Source organism: Ochotona curzoniae, unplaced genomic scaffold (genome assembly GCF_017591425.1).
Source record: "Ochotona curzoniae isolate NIBS_2020 unplaced genomic scaffold, NIBS_Ocur_1.0 scaffold_4701, whole genome shotgun sequence".
NCBI classification, from domain to species: domain Eukaryota; kingdom Metazoa; phylum Chordata; class Mammalia; order Lagomorpha; family Ochotonidae; genus Ochotona; species Ochotona curzoniae.
The window spans coordinates 60799351-60817628 of NW_024467122.1; the positions used below are offsets into that span (position 1 = coordinate 60799351).

Here is an 18278-nt window from a genome sequence, read left to right on the forward strand (position 1 = left end):
AATTCTGGCTGCTCCACTTCCCTTAGCTTCCTGCTTGCAACCTGGAAATGCAATGGAGGATGGTCCAAAGCCCTGGAGCCCTGAACCCACATGGGAGACCCAGAAGAAGCTCCTGGCTCCTGGCTTCAGATCATTGTTGCAGCCACTTGAGGAGTGAACCAGCAGATGGAAGATCTTTCTATCTTTTCTTATCTCTATAAATATGACTTCCCAATAAAAGTACATAAACCGTTAAAAAGACAATTCTAAGTTACCTTAGCTGACACCAAGCAGTAAGACTGAATCCTAGGATAAGTGCCTAAACTTCATTATTTATATTAACAGCAACTTCAACTGAAAATTTATAGTACTCTAGACAAGACATTTTTCTAGGAGCTGTCAAGCATTAAAAAAAATTAAATCAGGAGCTGGCACTGTTAAACAAGGTTAAACTACTGCCTACTATACTGGCATTTCACATGGGCGCTGGTTCAAATCCCAGCTGCTCCACTTTTTTTAATCATTTATTTATTTTCACTGGAAAGGCAGGATACAGGAGAGACAAGTACAAATGTGCTCTCCTCTGCGGCCCAATGTACAATACTGACCAGCCTGGGCCAAGTGCAGGAGAGGTCTGTAATCTCACTCTAGCCTGCAGGCTCCTGAGAAACACTCCCAATGCTGGCTTAACTCCACTTGAAAAAGTTGCTATGGGAGTTGATCTAAGCTTCACAGAAAACAAGCTAAAAATAGAAATGTCACAGGTGATTTAGAAAGAAAAAAAAAACAACCACAACCTCAATTAATATATATATATTAATCAGATTTTGAAACTATATTCCAAAAAAATCATGTATTAATTAATATTGTTTTCTGGGAAGATCTGAATAACAAATTGCCTTAACCTCAGCCTGTCAAAGCAATTTTAAGGAGTATCATTTAAAAGTTTTTATTAATGAAGAACAAGAGAAACTTACAACATCCAAAAATGAATACTAAAAATAAATCCACTGAAACAAGTATGGAAGATTTTGTTTCTCTTTATCAGTATCTTATAATTTAAAACATGCCATTGTTTATTGTACTTCTATCATTCTTGAATTATAAACTTCATTTTACGATCAGGCTGTACCCACAGTCCTCTTTCCACAAAGCTCCCCCAGCATAAGCCAACAATTCAACCTGAGAAACTGAAGAAGCACACACACCTCCATCCTCCATTCTAGTTTGTTCAAACACAGGCCAATATTCTCTAGCTACAGAATCTTGTCAAAATTGCACATCATCTCTATGCCTGATTTTTAACTATATAAAAACAATGTTTACCATAGTGGGCTGATTAAATATTTACCTAATATATCAAACAAAAGACAAGTGCATACAACAATATAAAACATACTGGCCCATCACACTTTCCAGTAGTGAAGTTCAATGTGGGCGAGAAAAATGATCATACTACAGAAAATTTCACAGTTTGCTTAAATGTAGACAAAGTCTGGCCTTCAAAGAGCACAGTTTATATCACTAACACTGTAATAATGTTACAATGTACCTAAAACAGGACGAAGTGGCATACCTCATGATTGATGACAGTCCAACCACAAGATGAATCACTGTCACTGGAAGTTTCAGACATTTTTCAGGTCTACAAATATAAGAACACAACGACTTAGGATACATTTTTAAAAAACTCTACAGCAAGTGTGACAAAGCATGAAAAATGGCTATTGCTTTCCAGATCAAATGGAGACAACACACAACAGGATATAATTGCATGTCTATGGGAACAAATAAAACTAAACTCCTACAAATGCGGAGAACCTCCTGATCTGGAATAGCCCAGACCACCAGTGCCAGGGCTGAAAAGAAACAAAGTGGAAGAATCGAAGAAAAAGGAGAATCCAACTTAATCACAGGAGGACATCAACAAGGCCTGGCAGACTGGCAGCACAGTGACTGTAGCAACAATGAAAGGATTGTATTTTCAAAGAATAGGTGTGAAAAGCATGTCTAAGGAAACCAAGAAGCAGGAACATTAAAGAGCTTTCAGGCAAGCAAACCCAGGCCTACAGGCTGATAATGTGAGGCAATTTTTCACGCAGATAAGGAACTCAACCAATTGATCAGCTTTTAAGGAAATTTGCATAACTGTTGTGGGCTAAGGAGTTGATTAGCACTGGTTAAGCTGAGCACCTACAGGAAATGGGTTTAGGGCTAGTAGGAACTGGTCTAATCAGACTCATTAGCATCATATTGTTCTGTTAAAGGGCTTGGGGGAAAGAATATATAAGGCATAATAAAGGGAGGCTAGAGAGAGACTTCCACCATCACTGGTGGTTGCCTCATCCCTCAGACCCGAGCTGGCTCTGCTGGCTGGAACACATAACTGCATTACCAATTTCAGTTGAAATAAGGCATAGAAAAAGGAAAATGTCAGAAGTTTGTTAAAAATCTGTGGTCACAAGGGCCAGGTGCACAGCCTAGTGGATGAAGTAGGGATCCCATATGAGTGCTGGTTCTAATCCCGGTTGCTTCACTTCCCATCCAGCTCCCTGCCTGTGACCTGGGAAAGCATTTAGGACGGCCTTGGGACACTGCACCTGCAGGGGGGACCTAGCAGAACCTCCTGGCTTTGGATCTGCTCAGCTCCCGCCACTGCAGCTACTTGGGGTGTGAATCAGCAGATGAAGGATCTCTTTATCTCTTTCAATCTGTATATCTCCCTTTCCAATCAAAATAAATAAATCTATTTAAAATAAATTGTGGTCACTAGAAATAACCTAGATACAAGTCCTTAAAAATTGATCACTCTGCCTTATTTTTCTTGTGTGACTACCACATTCTCTCCTGAAAACTTATGTAAAACTTAAAACCCAGCTGAACGTAAATGGTATTCTGATGCTTGTGCCTTGCATTTTCTTTTCTTTTTCTTTTTTTTTTTCTTAAGATTTGTTTATTTTTATTGGAAAGGCAGATATACAGAGAGGAGCAGAGACAGAGAGGAAGATCTTCCATCCGACAGGACAGTTCACTCCCCAAGTGGCTAGAGCTGAGCCAATCTGAAGCCAGGAGCCAGGAGCATCTTCTGGGTCTCCCACGTGGGTGCAGGGTCCTAAGACTTTGGGCCGTCCTAGACTGCTTTCCCAGACCACAAGCAGGGAGCTGGATGGGAGGTGGAGCTGCAGGGGTTCGAACTGGTGCCCATATGGGATCCCGGTGCGTTCAAGGCAAGGACTTTAACAGGTACACTATCATGCCAGTGTCGCGAACACCGAGCCCGGTCACTAGAACAAATGCCAAGAGTCGAGAGTGGATGCTTTGCAATCAAGCATTCAAGCATTTATTCAGGCAAGCACACACCAAACAGGATGGGGGAAGCCACCGAGAGTGCCTCTTGACTTCAGTCTCATGGAAGTCTGCTAGGCCTTTGGCTCCGGTCTCGTGGGAGCCTACTGGTTTCTCTGGCTCCGGCCTTGTGGGTGCCTGCAAGTTCGAGTGGAAGCCCAGGGGCTTTTGGCTCCGGTCTAGTGGGAGCCTGCTGGCTTCAGTAACTGGGACAAATGCATGGGTTTATATACAAATCCAGGGGCAAAACAGGCAGTTGTTTACAATGTTTTGATTGGTTATTACATGTTATCTATCAATAACACTTGCTTTCTCTCAGTTCTAAGAAAACATGCATATTCATTCTCAAAACATACCTATTCATTAATATACAATTATTTCTTCCTTATCATTTCTACCATGACATGCTTACGTACTTTGTGGTTTCTTGACAAAGGTGATAAGGGGAGGGCTTGTGTGCCTAGGAGTCTCTTGACAGGAGCGATAGGAGAGGAGGCCCCATTTCACCAGTAGTTTAGGAAGATGGAGTCACCTTTGTTAAAAGACTCTAACATACACACTATATCCATTATTAAGTCACAGCATAACTTGCAAAGGAGGTCTATTATTGCAGCTATTTCTGGATCATCAATTTCTGATAAAAGTATAACAATATTGAGGATACAATTAAGATTATTAATAGTACTCCAACCCATATTTCCCAAAGCTCCATTTTTATTTATGGTCATGTTTTGCTGGAGCAATGTAAATGTAAAGTACTTATAGTCAGACTGTTCCTATCAGCCAGGACTGTTTTTCTGCACTTTGAATGAACACATTAGATGCAAGTTGACACTGCTGTCTTAAAACTCCACTGTGGACAATACAAACAAGTGCTCAAGTGAGAGCAAATCAATCCGAATCACCCACTAATAACTCCAAATTTACAACTGCCAAATTTCAACACTGAGATATTAACTTTTTTGTTTGAAAAAAAAAAAAGTCTGGCTCCTTCTTTAAAGAAAAGCTGAAGAGTTAATTACACTGAAAGGATTTCCCAAGACAGAAAGTGACAAGAAGAAAAGCAGAAAACATTTCAAAAATATGAAATTTTAAAATTCTAACGAGTAGGCTTTTTGAAGATCATATGTGAATTTTTGAAGAGCACACATGTGAAGATGGGAAGGCAACTAAAAGCCTTAACTGTGAGCAATACACGGGAACAATATAACACTCCACGAAACAATTGAGTATTTAAGCCATCCCTATACACAGTCAATGGGATGGGGAGGAAGATGCAGGAGAGCTTCAGAGACCTGAGGAGACTCAGAAGAACTTTTTTTCCTCATTTATGCTTTAACAATCATCAGAATGAAATGGGACAGGCAGGTAGCTTACCATCACGAATTGGGAGCCATAGCCTTCCCTACACTCTTATGAAATACTGTCTCCCTACCTGTCAACCAAATCACCCCTTTCCTCCGGGTGTACTCGCCCACACCTGGGCCGTGAGCGTGGCATCACACAGTGATTCCCTCCTCTGTGTCATCAGAAGCCACCGGCAAGTCTGTCCCCTTTCACCTCCCTGCCCACTCTATCCCTGAATAGGGCCTATGTGTGCCTGCGACTTCCTCACCTTTTAAAGAAACTTCAACAAAACAACATTTTTAGTTCCTGCATTTCTGGACAAGGTTATATCTGGTATATGTCAGCAACTATATGTCACAGCTGTTCATTTCCAACTGCTTTTAATGTCCACTTGTCAGTTTCTTGGTTATTTCAAATACAATGTCTATAAAAACTAAAACCATCTTCCTGTTACTCCTATTTCTGATATCTTGGCAAACAGAATTAGCCAAGAAGATCACAGCTGCAAGCAAAAGCCCCCAATATTCAGGTTCAAAACCCAAAAGTTAACCTAACCACAGTAGGTTAACTAAAACTTACCCACCTTTCCTGATCTAGTCCACTGCCTGATCCAATTACACCATTTCCCACTTCAATTATGGGGCCAGCCTTCATCTAGTTTCAATTCTCCAATTACCCTTTTGTAGTATTACCCATACTAAGTTTTCCCTGAAAGACAAACATACCCATGTCACTTAAAATCAGCCTTTTAAAATGGTCTGCACTGCCTTCAAACCCCTCCCACAAGAACCACTCATATACAAGACAATCAACTGCCCATAAACTGTTCCTTTAAAACATCTAAGGCATTGTTTGTCAAACTCTATAGGAGAGTATTTGTCAAGTATTACCAACATATGGTTTTAATAGAGAATAAAGCATGTGCCGATGTAGTTCGGATTTAAATTTACTCCACAGATTCTTATTTGCTTATAAAAAACTCTAACAGCATTATCACTCATTCTCCAACAGAATGGAGGCCTACAGTTAAACCAATTTAGAATTAACTCCTCCATTCATCAGTTCATTCAGTATTTTCTGTGAAGAACTCACACTACTCATGAACACAAGGAGCAGGAATCTTGCCTTCCTCTGGCTTTAAGACTACTTTGGAGCTGACTTTATCAAACCTTATCAAGGCTGGAAAGCAAGCAAGATGATCTCCCCACCCTCTTTGATACTCTGACAAAAGATACCCTGGCTGTTGCCTCCATCAGGACTTCTCTGACATCCCAAATTCAAAGCCTCTCTGCTCTACTTCCCCATTCCGTCCCTGCCCAGTCCTAACAACAGACTGCAGTCTTGACAGGTGTTAAGTTTTAACCAGCTTCGTCACCAAGCTGGCCTAATTCAGTCCCAACCAGATGAAGGCTGACCAGCTGAGCTGCACTGCCCAGAAGAAAGGACTGGGACTGGATGGGCTACACTCCAGAATCCACTAGTACTCGTGAGCACCAGAGTGGGTGTAGAATTAGCCTGGGATAAGTCTTGACTCCAGGTGAGTCACGTGAAAGCTGTGTCTGGCCACAGACCAGGTGTGGCTAGGCTGTAACACCCAACAATGAGAACCAGAATGGGCGTAAGCCACCATTCCTGCCAGGACAAGAGTTGGACAAAACCAACCTGGGCCAAGGACTCACTGGTGTGTATAAGAACTGCCACTGGAGAGACCCGACCAAAGAGGCTAGGAACTCCTTTGTAGGGACGCAGTCCCTGCAGGTGAGCACAAGAACCTAGTCAAGAAGCAGCCCTGACCATGCCAGATTAGAGAACTCACCAGCCTACATGTGGCTCAGGTCTGGGGACAGACCAAGCTGGGCCAGTTCATAACATCCACTGGCAGTTCTGAGAACCAGAAAAGGTGTAGGAGGGGCCATGTCAGGCCACAATGCCAGCCAGCTCACACTGGGGATGCTGAGCTTAGGCGAGCCATGCCAGCCTGAGTTCTATGGGATCAGGTTCGTGACCCACAGCGGCGGAGGATCCTGGGCTCAGGTTGTACAGCCTGGGTCCTGGGTCCACCTGCTCGGTGGATCCACCTGCTCAGTGGGTGCCAAGTTCATGAACCCCGGAGTGGGGAATCCAGCAGGATTTGGGTCAGTTGGCTCAGGTTCTGAGGTCCATGTGCGAAGTGAGTGCTGGGTTCTTGAGTTCCAAAAGTGGGAGATCCAGTGGGGCTCAGGCTGCCTGGCCCTGGTCCCTTGGCCCGCCTAAGCGCTGGGTGCTAGGTTTGTGAGCCCCAAGAGTGGGGATTCCAGGAGGGCTTGATTCGCCTGGCTGGGGACCTTAGGCCCACATGCAAGGTGGGTGCTGGGTTCATGAACCCCCGGGGTGGGGAATCTGCTGGGGCTTAAGTCACCTGGCCCTGCTCCTAGGATCTGCCTGCGAGCAAAAAAAGGCGGACAGAAACCCGGATGCACTTGGAGAATATGGCAGCTCATTTGGTATCACAGCAGAGGAATGAGAATAGAGCAAATACAGCTACCCCAGCAAATGACAGCAAAAACTGGGTGAATGGAGACTTGAGGTCAACTATGTCAGCCAATGGACACTGGGAGCATTGCCTCAGGTGGATCAGCGAAATCAACAGCATTTCAGAACATCCAAACCACTTGGTCAGAACCCTCACAACATGATCTACATTGGGACCCTGGGTTGATACTGGGTGGCGGTTCCCTAACCCGGGGTATCGGGACATTTGGGAGGCTGGGTGTGGCTTCCCCCTTTAACTTCCCCTTCCCCCAGAGACCAGAAGAAATAGAGAATTTGGAAATAATGATTGCAGGCACTTTTCCCTAACCTTCAATCCTTCCCACCCTGGTCAACCATGTAATTATTAAAAATAAAATTTTTTTTAAATTACAATATTTGCTAAACAGTCTCTTCCTCACACAGATCCATACATGCTCCTTTAATGTGGTCCCTACCAATCAAATTGCCTGTCAACTGTTTCACATCTCAGCTTACCTTTAATGACCCCATAAAATTTTCCCTAGACCTCCAATTTAGGAGTTAGATTTGAGTTTAACTCCTGACTCCTTGCTTGGCCAACCTAGAATAAACCTTCCCCGGGATCCCATATGGGCACCAGTTCTAATCCCGGTGGCCCTGCTTCCCATCCAGCTCCCTGCTTGTGGCCTGGGAAAGCAGTCGAGGACGGCCCAAAGCCTTGGGACCCTGCACCCATACTGGAGACCCGAAAGAGTTCCTGGCTCCTGGCTTCGGATCTGCGCGGTACTGGCCATTGTGGTCACTTGGGGAGTGAACCATGGGATGGAAGATCTTTCTGTCTCCCCCCTCCTTTCTGTATATCTGCCTTTCAATAAAAATAAACAAACATTTAACAAAACAAACAAACAAAAAGACTGTTAGCCCTGAAGCACACACAAGGCAAACTATTCTCACTGATGTGGTGAAACAAATGCCCACAGTGCCCTGACACACGTCAGGTATCTCCACTCCTTCTAAAGACTTATTTGTCTCTGTGAAACCCCTTGGCTTTCTCCCTCTTTGAGATGCTCCAATGATGCACTTTCTCCCACCCTTTGCAGTAACTTGGAAAAAAAAAAAGTCCTGTCAACATCAGAAATATTCAACAAGCAACATAAATAGCTAAATCACACCATAAAGCATATTTATTACTAAATGTCTTACTGTAGAGAAAACCTGGCAAATTAAATAGAAAAGGCTGAGATGGCAAAGTTTTACTTTACAAAGGATGGCCAGGTGTTAAGCTGGATGCCCGTACCCCATACCAGACCTGGTTACTTGGCCTCTGATATAGCTGAGGATACATGAACCTGGGAAGGGCAATGCATGACGGCCCAAGTACCTGGCTCCCCGCCATCTATATATGAAACTCAGGAGTTTTGAGCCTCAGGCTTGTGTTTGACCTACCTGCAGCTGCTGTGAGCATCTGGAGAAAGAACCAGGAGTGAGATCTAAAACAAACGAAAAACAAACACAGCTGGTGCTGTGGTGCACTAACTATGCCAGGGCCTGCAGGTCCAGCATCCTGTATCAGCACTAGTTCAAGTCCCGGCTGTTCCACTTCCCTACCAGCTGCCTCCTAACACGCCTGGAAAAGCAGTGGAAGAAGGTCTAAGTCTTTGGGACCCTGTCAACCACTCATACAAACCAGATGAAGTGCCTAACTCCTGGTTTCAGCCTATTCCAGCCCAGGTCACTACAGCCATTTGTGGGATGAACCAGTGAATGTAAGATCTGTCTCTCCTCATTGTAACTCCTCCAAATACACAAATTAATCTTTGTAATAAGTGTAAATAGGGCATGGCATGATCGCTCACTGGCGAAATCCTCACCTTGTAAGTGCCAATTGTTCCACTTCATATCCAGCTCCCTGCCTGTGGCCCAGAAAAGCAGCAGAGGACAGCCCAGCACTGGGACCCTGCACCCACATGGGAGACACAGAAGAAGAAGCTCCTGGCTCCCAGTTTTTGATTGGCTCAGCTCCAGCTCTTGTGGCCACTTGGGGAGTGAAGCAGAGGATGGAAGATCTTTCTGCCTCTCCTCCTCTCTGTAAATCTACCTTTCCAATTAAAAAATAAATAAATAAATCTTTAAAACACACACACAATGAAGATAAAAAAAAAAAGAATGAGGGGCCCGGATGACGGCCTAGCAGCAAAAGTCCTCGCCTTGCATGCGTTGGTATCCCATGTGAGTGTCAGTTCTAATCCCCGCAGCCCTGCTTACCATCCAGCTCCCTGCCTATGGCCTGGGAAAGCAGTAAGACCAGATCGGAGCCAGGAGCACTGGCCTTTGCAGCCACTTGGGGACTGAATGTTCAAACAGATAATCTTCCTCTCTCTCTCTCTTCCTCTCTGTATATGCCTTTCCAATAAAAATAAATAACCCTTAAAAAAACAAAGATGAGAAGGGACAGGTTTGGTGTGTGGTACAGCAGTTATGTTGCTGCCAGAGGGTCTTACATTACAGGAGAGTGGCTCTTGTTTGAGTTCCAGCTACTCCTGATCCAGCAATTCCTGCTAGTGTACCACCCAGGAGGCAGCAAATGATGGTTCAAGTTCTCGGCTCTATGCCATCCAGCGGAGAAACTCAGACTGAGTTCTGGGCTCCCAGTTTCAACGTGGCCCAATCCTGACTATTGTAGGCACTTGAGGAATGATCCAATCCGGGATGAAGTTCCTGGCTCTTGGCTTCAGCATGGTCTAGGCATTGCCACTGTTACAGCCATCTAGAGAGCAAACCATGGTTGGGAAAGCACTAAGTAGGCCTCTCCCTCCCTCTCTGCAACTCTGTCTTTCAAATCAACCAATCCTTAAAATAAATGATAAGGATAAGCATAAGTGACATTTCTGTGACATTTGCTAAAATTTCTAGGAAAATCACGGCAACATTAACTTTACTGAATTACTACCATTGGGATGACTCTCACCTGAAATGATGTTGTCCCTCATAATTCCTGAGCAGCTACATTTTACTATGGAAAAGGCTAGGTCTCCATCACCTTATCTTCTAGAACTACATATGATGACGAAGAATAGGGGCATTATTCTCCTACACGCCTATAATTCCAAAGGAAGACAACCAATGGGCTGTAGGCAAAGGCCCCACGCACACAGTCAACGCAATTAACAATAAGATGGTCATCATGGACAACCATCAAGCTCATATAACACTTTTCAGAGATTTTGGACCTTTCATCTGAAATACATGAAAGCACCTGCTTTACTAACTCCTCTGCCTACAATACTGGATTCCCATACAGGCGCAGGTTTGAATCCCAGCAGCTCCACCTCCATTCCAGTTCCCTGCTAATGACCTGTGGGAGATCTGAAAGAAGCTCCCGGCTCCCAATTCTCTGTAGAGTGATCTCTCTGTGTTTCTCTCTCTCTTTAACTCTGATTTTCAAGTTAAATAAAGAAGGAAGGAAGGAAGGAGGGAAGGAAGGAAGGAAGGAAGGAAGGAAGGAAGGAAGGAAGGGAGGGAGGGAGGAAGAAAAGGAAGCAGGAAAAAGAAAATGCCTGCTTTTAAACAGCTTTCACTTGGAGTGCTCCTGTGGCTCCATAGAGTAACCTATCACTTGGAACGCCTACAGCCCTACTGGAGTGCCACTTGGAGTCCCAGCCACTCTGCTGCCACTCCGCTTACCAGCTAGCACGCCTGAAAACTCGGCAGAGGATGGCCTGGGCACTCAGATCTCTGGCCCAGATATTTACGTAATACAGCAGAAGGTTCTTTTTTTTTTTTTTTAAAGATTTATTCATTTATTTTTATTACAAAGTCAGATATATAGAGAGGAAGATCTCCCGTCCAATGATTCACTCCCCAAGTGAGCCACAATGGCTGATGCTGCACCGATCCGAAGTCAGGAGCCAGGGACTCTTCCAGATCTCCCTCACGCGGGTGCAGGGTCCCAAAGACCTGGGCCGTCCTCCACTGCTTTCCCAGTCCACAAGCAGGGAGCTGGATGGGAAGTGGAGCTGCCGGAATTAGAACCGGTGCCCATATGGGATCCCAGCTTGTTCAAGGTGAGGAATTTAGCCATTAGGCCATGCCGCCGGGCCCGGTTAATTTCTTTCTTACTCTAAATTTCTCTCCCTTTCCACTACTCTGCCTTTCAAATAAATCTTTAAAAGTACACCTGACTCTGTCGTGGGGGTGGGGTGATTTTGGGGGAGAATCCCAGTCTATACGGAAAAAAAAAATATCAATAAATAAAAAAAAGTGCACCTAACTTGCAAAGCGAAGGGGATAGTTCTGCCACCCAATCTTCACTTCACAAATTATGTTCCTCCTTATCATGATTTAATCCCATACGAAAGCTCAGGTCTCCTTCACTAAGTTTTTCTGGATAACTATTCTCTCTCTCTCTCGCACACACACACACATACTTAATTCAACAACATTTAATGTATTCACTTACAGTAAGTTGCCTTTTGGTAACCTGCACCCATTATTTTAAATTGACTAACATTCAGCTAAAAGTTTTTGGAATATCATAAGAATTTTAATTGCAAACTACTACTCAGAGAACAACCATAAAATACAAACCTTTTCATCAATTACTGATTTGGGGTTTTTTTTTTTAAAGATTTATTTATTTTTATTGGAAAGGCAGATATACAGAGAGGAGAGACAGAGAGGAAGATCTTCCATCCAATGATTCACTTCCTAAGTGAGCGCATCAGCTGGTGCTGTGCCGATCCGACGTCAGAAGCTTCCTCAGGTCTCCCAAGGCTTTGGTCTGTCCTCTGCTGCCTTCCCAGGCCACAAACAGGGAGCTGGATGGGAAGTGGAGCTGCCAGGATTAGAACTGGCACCCATATGGAATCTGGCATGTTCAAGATAAGGACTTTACCGCTAAGCTACTGCACCAGGCCTCTGATTTTATTTCTAATAGAGAAAGCACACCAGGGACTTAAGGATCAGAAATAAACTGACTTCAGTAGTTACTTCATCTCTAATGCTACAAAACTTGCCTGTGTTGAACTTAACATAATCGCTTAATCCTACACATTCACATACACACAAAAATCACTGAAATGAAATGAAAGACTCAAAGCAGAAAATTTTCAGAAACCCATTACTACCCACAACCAGCCTGCCCTCTGCAAAGCTTCCTAACAAAATATCCCGGAACAAGGAAGGAAAATGCAGTGATGGCTAACGCCATACTACCCTGCTGGTCTGACCTGTTACTGCATTCCTCGGCTTTTATAGGACTTCTAACTAAAGCTACACAGAAACAACTGGACAAAAAGAGCAAAGTCCCCTGCTGCAGCTGGCCTTCTATCATTTAGCTTTTCTGTTACTAGTGGCATGATCGCTGTTCTTGATGGAATACTGACTGTGATCTGGTGCCATTCCTTAACTTAGACCCAAGCGAAACTTCCTACGTTGTGATTCCAATGATCCAGCAGACACTGACAGAGCCCCTGGATTCACCAGGCCCCTTGAAACTGTCAGTGAGCACACAACCTGCAATATTGCGTCTTTGTTTTTAATTTTTAAATTTGAAAGGCAGAGAGACCAAAGAGAGTTCCCATCTGCCAACTCACTCCTCAGATTCCTCCCAATCAACTGGGGCAACGAGCTTAGAAACATTTCAGGATGGGCCCCGCGCAGTGGCCGAGTGGCTAAAGTCCTTGCCTTGCCAAAGCCTAGTGATAAACCTAGCAAAGGAGTACCTACTACCGAGCTCAGCACTCAGCAGCAAATAGGCACCAAGATGTGGCTTCCGGGTTCTACAAGATGGCTCAGTAACCAGATCCTTGAACACGCCAGGATCCCATATGGGCGCCGGTTCTAATCCCGGCAGCTCCACTTCCCATCCAGCTCCCTGTTTGTGGCCTGGGAAAGCAGTGGAGGACGGCCCAAAGCTTTGGGACCCTGCACCCTTGCGGGAGACCTGGAGGAAGTTCCTGGATCCTGGCTTTGGATCGACTCAGCTCCAGGTGTTGTGGTTGCTTGGACAGTGAACCATTGGATTGAAGATCTTCCACTTTGTCTCTTCTCTCTATATCTGCCTTTCCAATAAAAATAAATAAATCTTAAAAAAAAAAGGTGGGTTCTATAGCTGCCTGACCTCTCTCCAACTCTGACCTTTACGTAAACAGATAAATCTTGGAAAAAAAAATACTTTGAGACTTAAAGTCTGTCTGGGTTTGGAGTGCCTGCATGACAAAAGCAAATGTAAACGTGAGTAACCCATGCGCAGTAATGAGCAGGTTCTCTCAGCTCTGCTGGAGTGGGAAAGCCCTGACATTATCACTATAGCGGAGAAATGACTTCACCTTCTGAATACTGTGTTATAGTAAATTAACACCTGATCTAGAAAACGAAAACTGCACAAGTAATCAGTCAGTAAACAACTCTTTCTTAAGTCTTAAGTTTCCTTCTATGATGTAACGTTCCCCAGGTTGGGAAACAAAAGCAACTGCTCTCTTCTGAAGAGCAACTGATTGCCTCAATCTACAGGAGGGATACACTGATTTTATTTTCAAGTTTGAAATAAGTAATGCGTTCAAAACAAAATGGGTAAATTAAGATCCTAGAGTATGTAATTATTATTTGCATCAGGTATACTCACTGTGAGAAAATCACTGAGTTTTCAGATCTGTCTTACCTTCATTTTGAAAACATCTAGAAGTGCTAACAGATACAACCTCGCCAAGGCTACTGAGGGCCCTCACTTTAACTGGCAGCCATTCTCCCTTACAGATAAGCAGAGCGACTAGGTGCTGGCTCTGTGCTTCCCTCTACACTCAAATTTTAAAACAATTCTTATTTTGACTTGTTAAATGCATATATTCATCACATTGCTCTATTCTTGCTTAGTTTAGGCATCTGTTTCACAATAGTTTAATTCACTCCAACTTCTAGCTATCATCTACTCTACAGCTACGAAACAAAGGGCTTCTATCGATTTTACTGTTTTCCATTTGCTCAAGTTAACATACCTAATTACAGATTAAATATGTACCCGCTGCTATTTTCTAGTACTAAAACTAGTTAAATAGTGAAGATGTTATTTGAGCTTAATTACATAAGCAGCCATTATCAACCCAAGATATATTATGCATTTCTTGCCTTTTACTTTCACTTATCTATATTTACTCTGATAAAGTGCTTCAAGTTTCTGTAAGACTTTTTCCCTGAAGTGCTGCACATGTCAACCTCATGAGGCAGATGCTCTAACAGCCAGGGCTGATATCACCAGGAGCATCCGAACTACCCTACTCTCACTGTTCAAGAAGTCATCTCATGTCCCATGATAAGACAACAAAAACAAGAAGCTTCCTACTGATAGACTATGATGATGAGCTTACCCATTTAGATGCAAAATCCAAATTAAAACAAAAGCCAAACCACAGCAGCACAAGGCAGGTTCAGCACCTTTAAGGCCACAGAGTGCAAAGTCACTGTCAGGAGAGAAGCCAGATTTCCTTCAAGCTCTATCAAGAAGCCAGATGAAGCTTCCATTAGACTCTTTCTCACCCAGCTTCCCAGTCTGAAGCACAGGACAGTCAGCACACTTCAAAGAAACAACAGGCTTTATGTAAATGTCACTCACCCAGGCCACTTTACAGGCTACCACTTAAAAAGAGCTTTCATCTTCACAACTGATTTGACCTCCACAAACTCCCCAAGAAGGAAAGCAACTGGCTATTACAGACAAAAGGAAACAAATGGAGACTCAGAGTAAAACTCCCTGCTCAGCACCATCACACATCTAATTCCAAACCCAAAATTCACTTCACATTTCATCATGTCAGCCAATATAAATCAGAAGTAACATTACAGAAGGAAAATGAATGGACAAAGACTAAAGAAAAACTTTATTTGGGGTTTCACATGACACAGAGAAAAATCTTTAACTCACTTTAACCTAGTTTCTCATTCCTCCTAAGAAAACCAGATTCAACAAGTTTTACACTTAAGTTTGCTTTTAAAAAAAGAATTGATAAACCTATCCAACTACAATCCTTCCCATATTTTAGGGCTAAATTTCATCTGAGAATTCACACGGAGATGATTTTAAAGTTTAGCCAGGTGCAATACATTACAGAAGATCTTGGAAATAAAACTATTTTTTAACTGTTTTAAGTCAGACCTGCAGAGCAGTCAGGAAGGAAATTCTTACAACTTCCTCACCTTAACCACACAAGCTCAGAAACAACTTAGGCCTTGGTAGTTCTGCAGTTCCATGAGTCGGCATTTTCTGTTTTAAAGGACCCCAAGGTTAACAGGCCTCATGGCTATGTCCCTATTTTTTTTTTTAATGTCCCTACTTTCAGAATTTCACATTAGCGAGTCACACCTAATTTTTCCAAACTGTTTAAAAACTGGATTGGAATACAACTAATACAACCTAGACAATATTGTTGATCAAGTTAATAGACATATTAGCTGATCACAGAGTTTCTTTTGATCCATAAAAGAATAACACAAAACATACAATAGCAATGGATGCACTTGGTGCACAGAGCAGAGAACACAGGCGGACTACTGACTGATGGTCAATAGCCACGTTTGTAACAGCATCAGACTTTTTAAAGACAGGTGGTCAGTTAGGCATCTGGGAGGGGGTTTTGAGGAATTTACATTTCAGCAGCAAGAGGGAGTCTCCTAATACACAATTTGTTCCCCTAGCAGGTTCCTTTCCTCAGTCTGCTCACTCCAGTTTCCCTGCCTGGGGGAGGAAGCACCACTCTTTGATCTATTATCTAAGCCTGAGGACTAAGGAGTTTCTTGCCTGTTCATTTCCATATTAACTGCTCCCTGGGCCTCCCTCAGGCCTTCTCAGCAGGTCTTCTCAGCCTAGCTGCAACTAGCTCTGGCTCCACTCTGGTAAAGATTCCCAATGTCCTCTCTTTAATCAACTGTTTTCTTAATAATTCTCCAAATCACTTAATGTCATACATGCTCCTGTCCTGTAACATATTTATTTCTGCTGACACATACACAGGAAATGTTGTAAATACCCAGACTTTCTGGGTAGGTTCACACTCCAAATCTGTAGCTGGCCAACTCTCTGCCTGCAAGCACCAGGGTCCCATATGGGTGCCACTTGAATTCCTGGCTACTCCACTTCCCACCCAGCTCCCTGCCGGGAAGGCAGTCCTCGGGGCTCTGAACCCACGTGGGAGAACCAGAAGCAGCTCCTCACTTCAGCCTTGCCTAGTCCTAACCACTGAGGCCACTGGAGAAGTGAACCAATGGATGAACACTCTGTCCTCTCGGAAAATCTGCCTTTCAAATGAAAATTAAATAAATCTAAACAAACAAAACAAAAAACTGCTAACCCATTTTTCAGAAAGACCAAGCCTTAAACTGAAAACAAAACAAAACAAAACCCTAAACGGTTGTGTCTTCTAATGTCCCAAGCAGAAAACATGAACGGCAGGAATTACTGCTGTGTTCTTTTCTTCCCAATCCAACCAATTCACTTCTTGCCGTTTCTCTGCAAAGTAACTTTAAACTTGTATTATCTGTGGATGCAGCAACCAGGTTTCTGCTTTTTTGCTATTGTGGCTTGCTTTGTAAAGTAATGCTCATTTGCTTTTAAAAGTAATGCTTAAAGAGCCCAAATGTGAATGTGGCATTAAAAAAAAAAAAAGACTTTCTATGGAGCAAGGAGAAAACAGAGAAAATTAAAGGAAAACTGTATTTGTACATTCGTCACAGAGAGAATCCCTTCATAACCGAATGTTCCTTATGTTTTAAGTAACAGAAATGCAATCACTGTACTTAGGTTTAACTCACAAAACCAGGATTACACTACTTTGTAAGCTATCTTCACTGCTCTGACACAACACTGGCCCTGAGCAATTTCCTTTTTAAAACGAATATTTACCATACTTCAAAACACTGTTTGGGAACAAGTTTTATAATAAGCTTGCCTGCAATCCCATTGTTACTACAAGAGGGATCAAAATTATGCTGTAAAACACTCTCTCCATCCCTTCCATCTAAGACAATAAACTCAGGAAAAAAGACGACTCACACTTTGTGTGTAAAAACATCCCCGAGAGATGTGGGGCTCGGTAAGATGCGAACCTTGAGCCCACCACAAGCTTTACTACTCGGTGCACGCGAACTAAAGGCAAGCTATCCTAAAATCGCAGCACCAAGCAGTTACCCACATTATTTACAAGACAGCCTTTCAATTCCGTTTTTCATCAAGTCTAAAACGGAACAGTCCAATTTCCCCCACTCCACAAAACGTCTTAACTGCCTCGTTTTGTTCAAACTGGCGGTCCCGCCGCAAGGTGGACAGTGCGAGGAAAAAAACAAGAGGACAGAGAGAGGGGAACGTGTAGAGACAGGGATTTCATCGTCCGGCTGGCGCAACAAAACAGAGATTGCAGCTGCATTATTTCACATTTAATCTTTCTATTCCTGGCATCACGAGGTGTGAACGTCACCAAAAAGATGGGTCGGCAGAAAACTCGGCAGGGTGACGCGCATGAACATCTTACCATATGGACTCTCAACAGTCCAGACCAAAAAGCGCCCCCAAACCCGCCCAGGTTGGAGAAGGGTCCCCGGGGCCGTCGACTCCCCCACCGCCGGCGCACGGTGCCGCACTGCACCCGCGGGTGTTGCTGGAGCCGCCCCCAAGGGAAAGGCTCCGACCGCGGGGGAGGTGGCCTCGGGGCCCGCAGGAGGTCGCCCGAGCCCGGCGCCCGCCCGCCCGCGAAGCCCCTTGCCCAGCCGGAGGCTCTCACCCCTTCCCACCCAAGGAGGCTGCAGTGTCCGGGGCGCAGTCCCAAGCACCCCGACGCTCGGGCCCAAACTCCGTCCCAGGTTCCAAACTCGCCCAAAGTCATACCAGAAGGGGCAGCGCCACCTCCGCCGGACTGCGCTGGTTGTCACGGTGGCGGCAGTCACGGCTCCAGGCGCCAGTGACGCCTCTCATAAAAACAACAACCTGCTCGCAAGCGTCCGCAGCCGGGAGGCGGCGGCCGGCAGCGAGCCGCAGCGCATGCCGGGACTAGTAGTCCTACCTGCGCCCCCCACGCAAAGCAGCGGCGGAGCGCAGAACTACAATCCCGGAAAGGAGTGCGGCCCACCACGGG

General features: G+C 44.2%; 1 protein-coding gene across 7 annotated transcripts in view; it reads right to left on the minus strand.

Moving 5' to 3' along the window:
• CCPG1 (cell cycle progression 1) overlaps positions 1-18175 on the minus strand; it is a 45528-nt gene extending 27353 nt beyond the window's left edge. For all 7 annotated transcript variants that reach the window (XR_005882561.1, XM_040968549.1, XM_040968547.1 and 4 more), the window contains exons 1-2: positions 18032-18175; positions 1556-1624 (exon numbers count right to left, since the gene is read on the minus strand). Coding sequence is in view for 6 of the 7 variants with exons in the window: in XM_040968549.1 (XP_040824483.1) it covers positions 1556-1615 (60 nt within the window). In the remaining variant the exon portion in view is untranslated. The remainder of the gene's footprint in view (positions 1-1555; positions 1625-18031) is intronic.
• Positions 18176-18278: the final 103 nt, after the last annotated feature.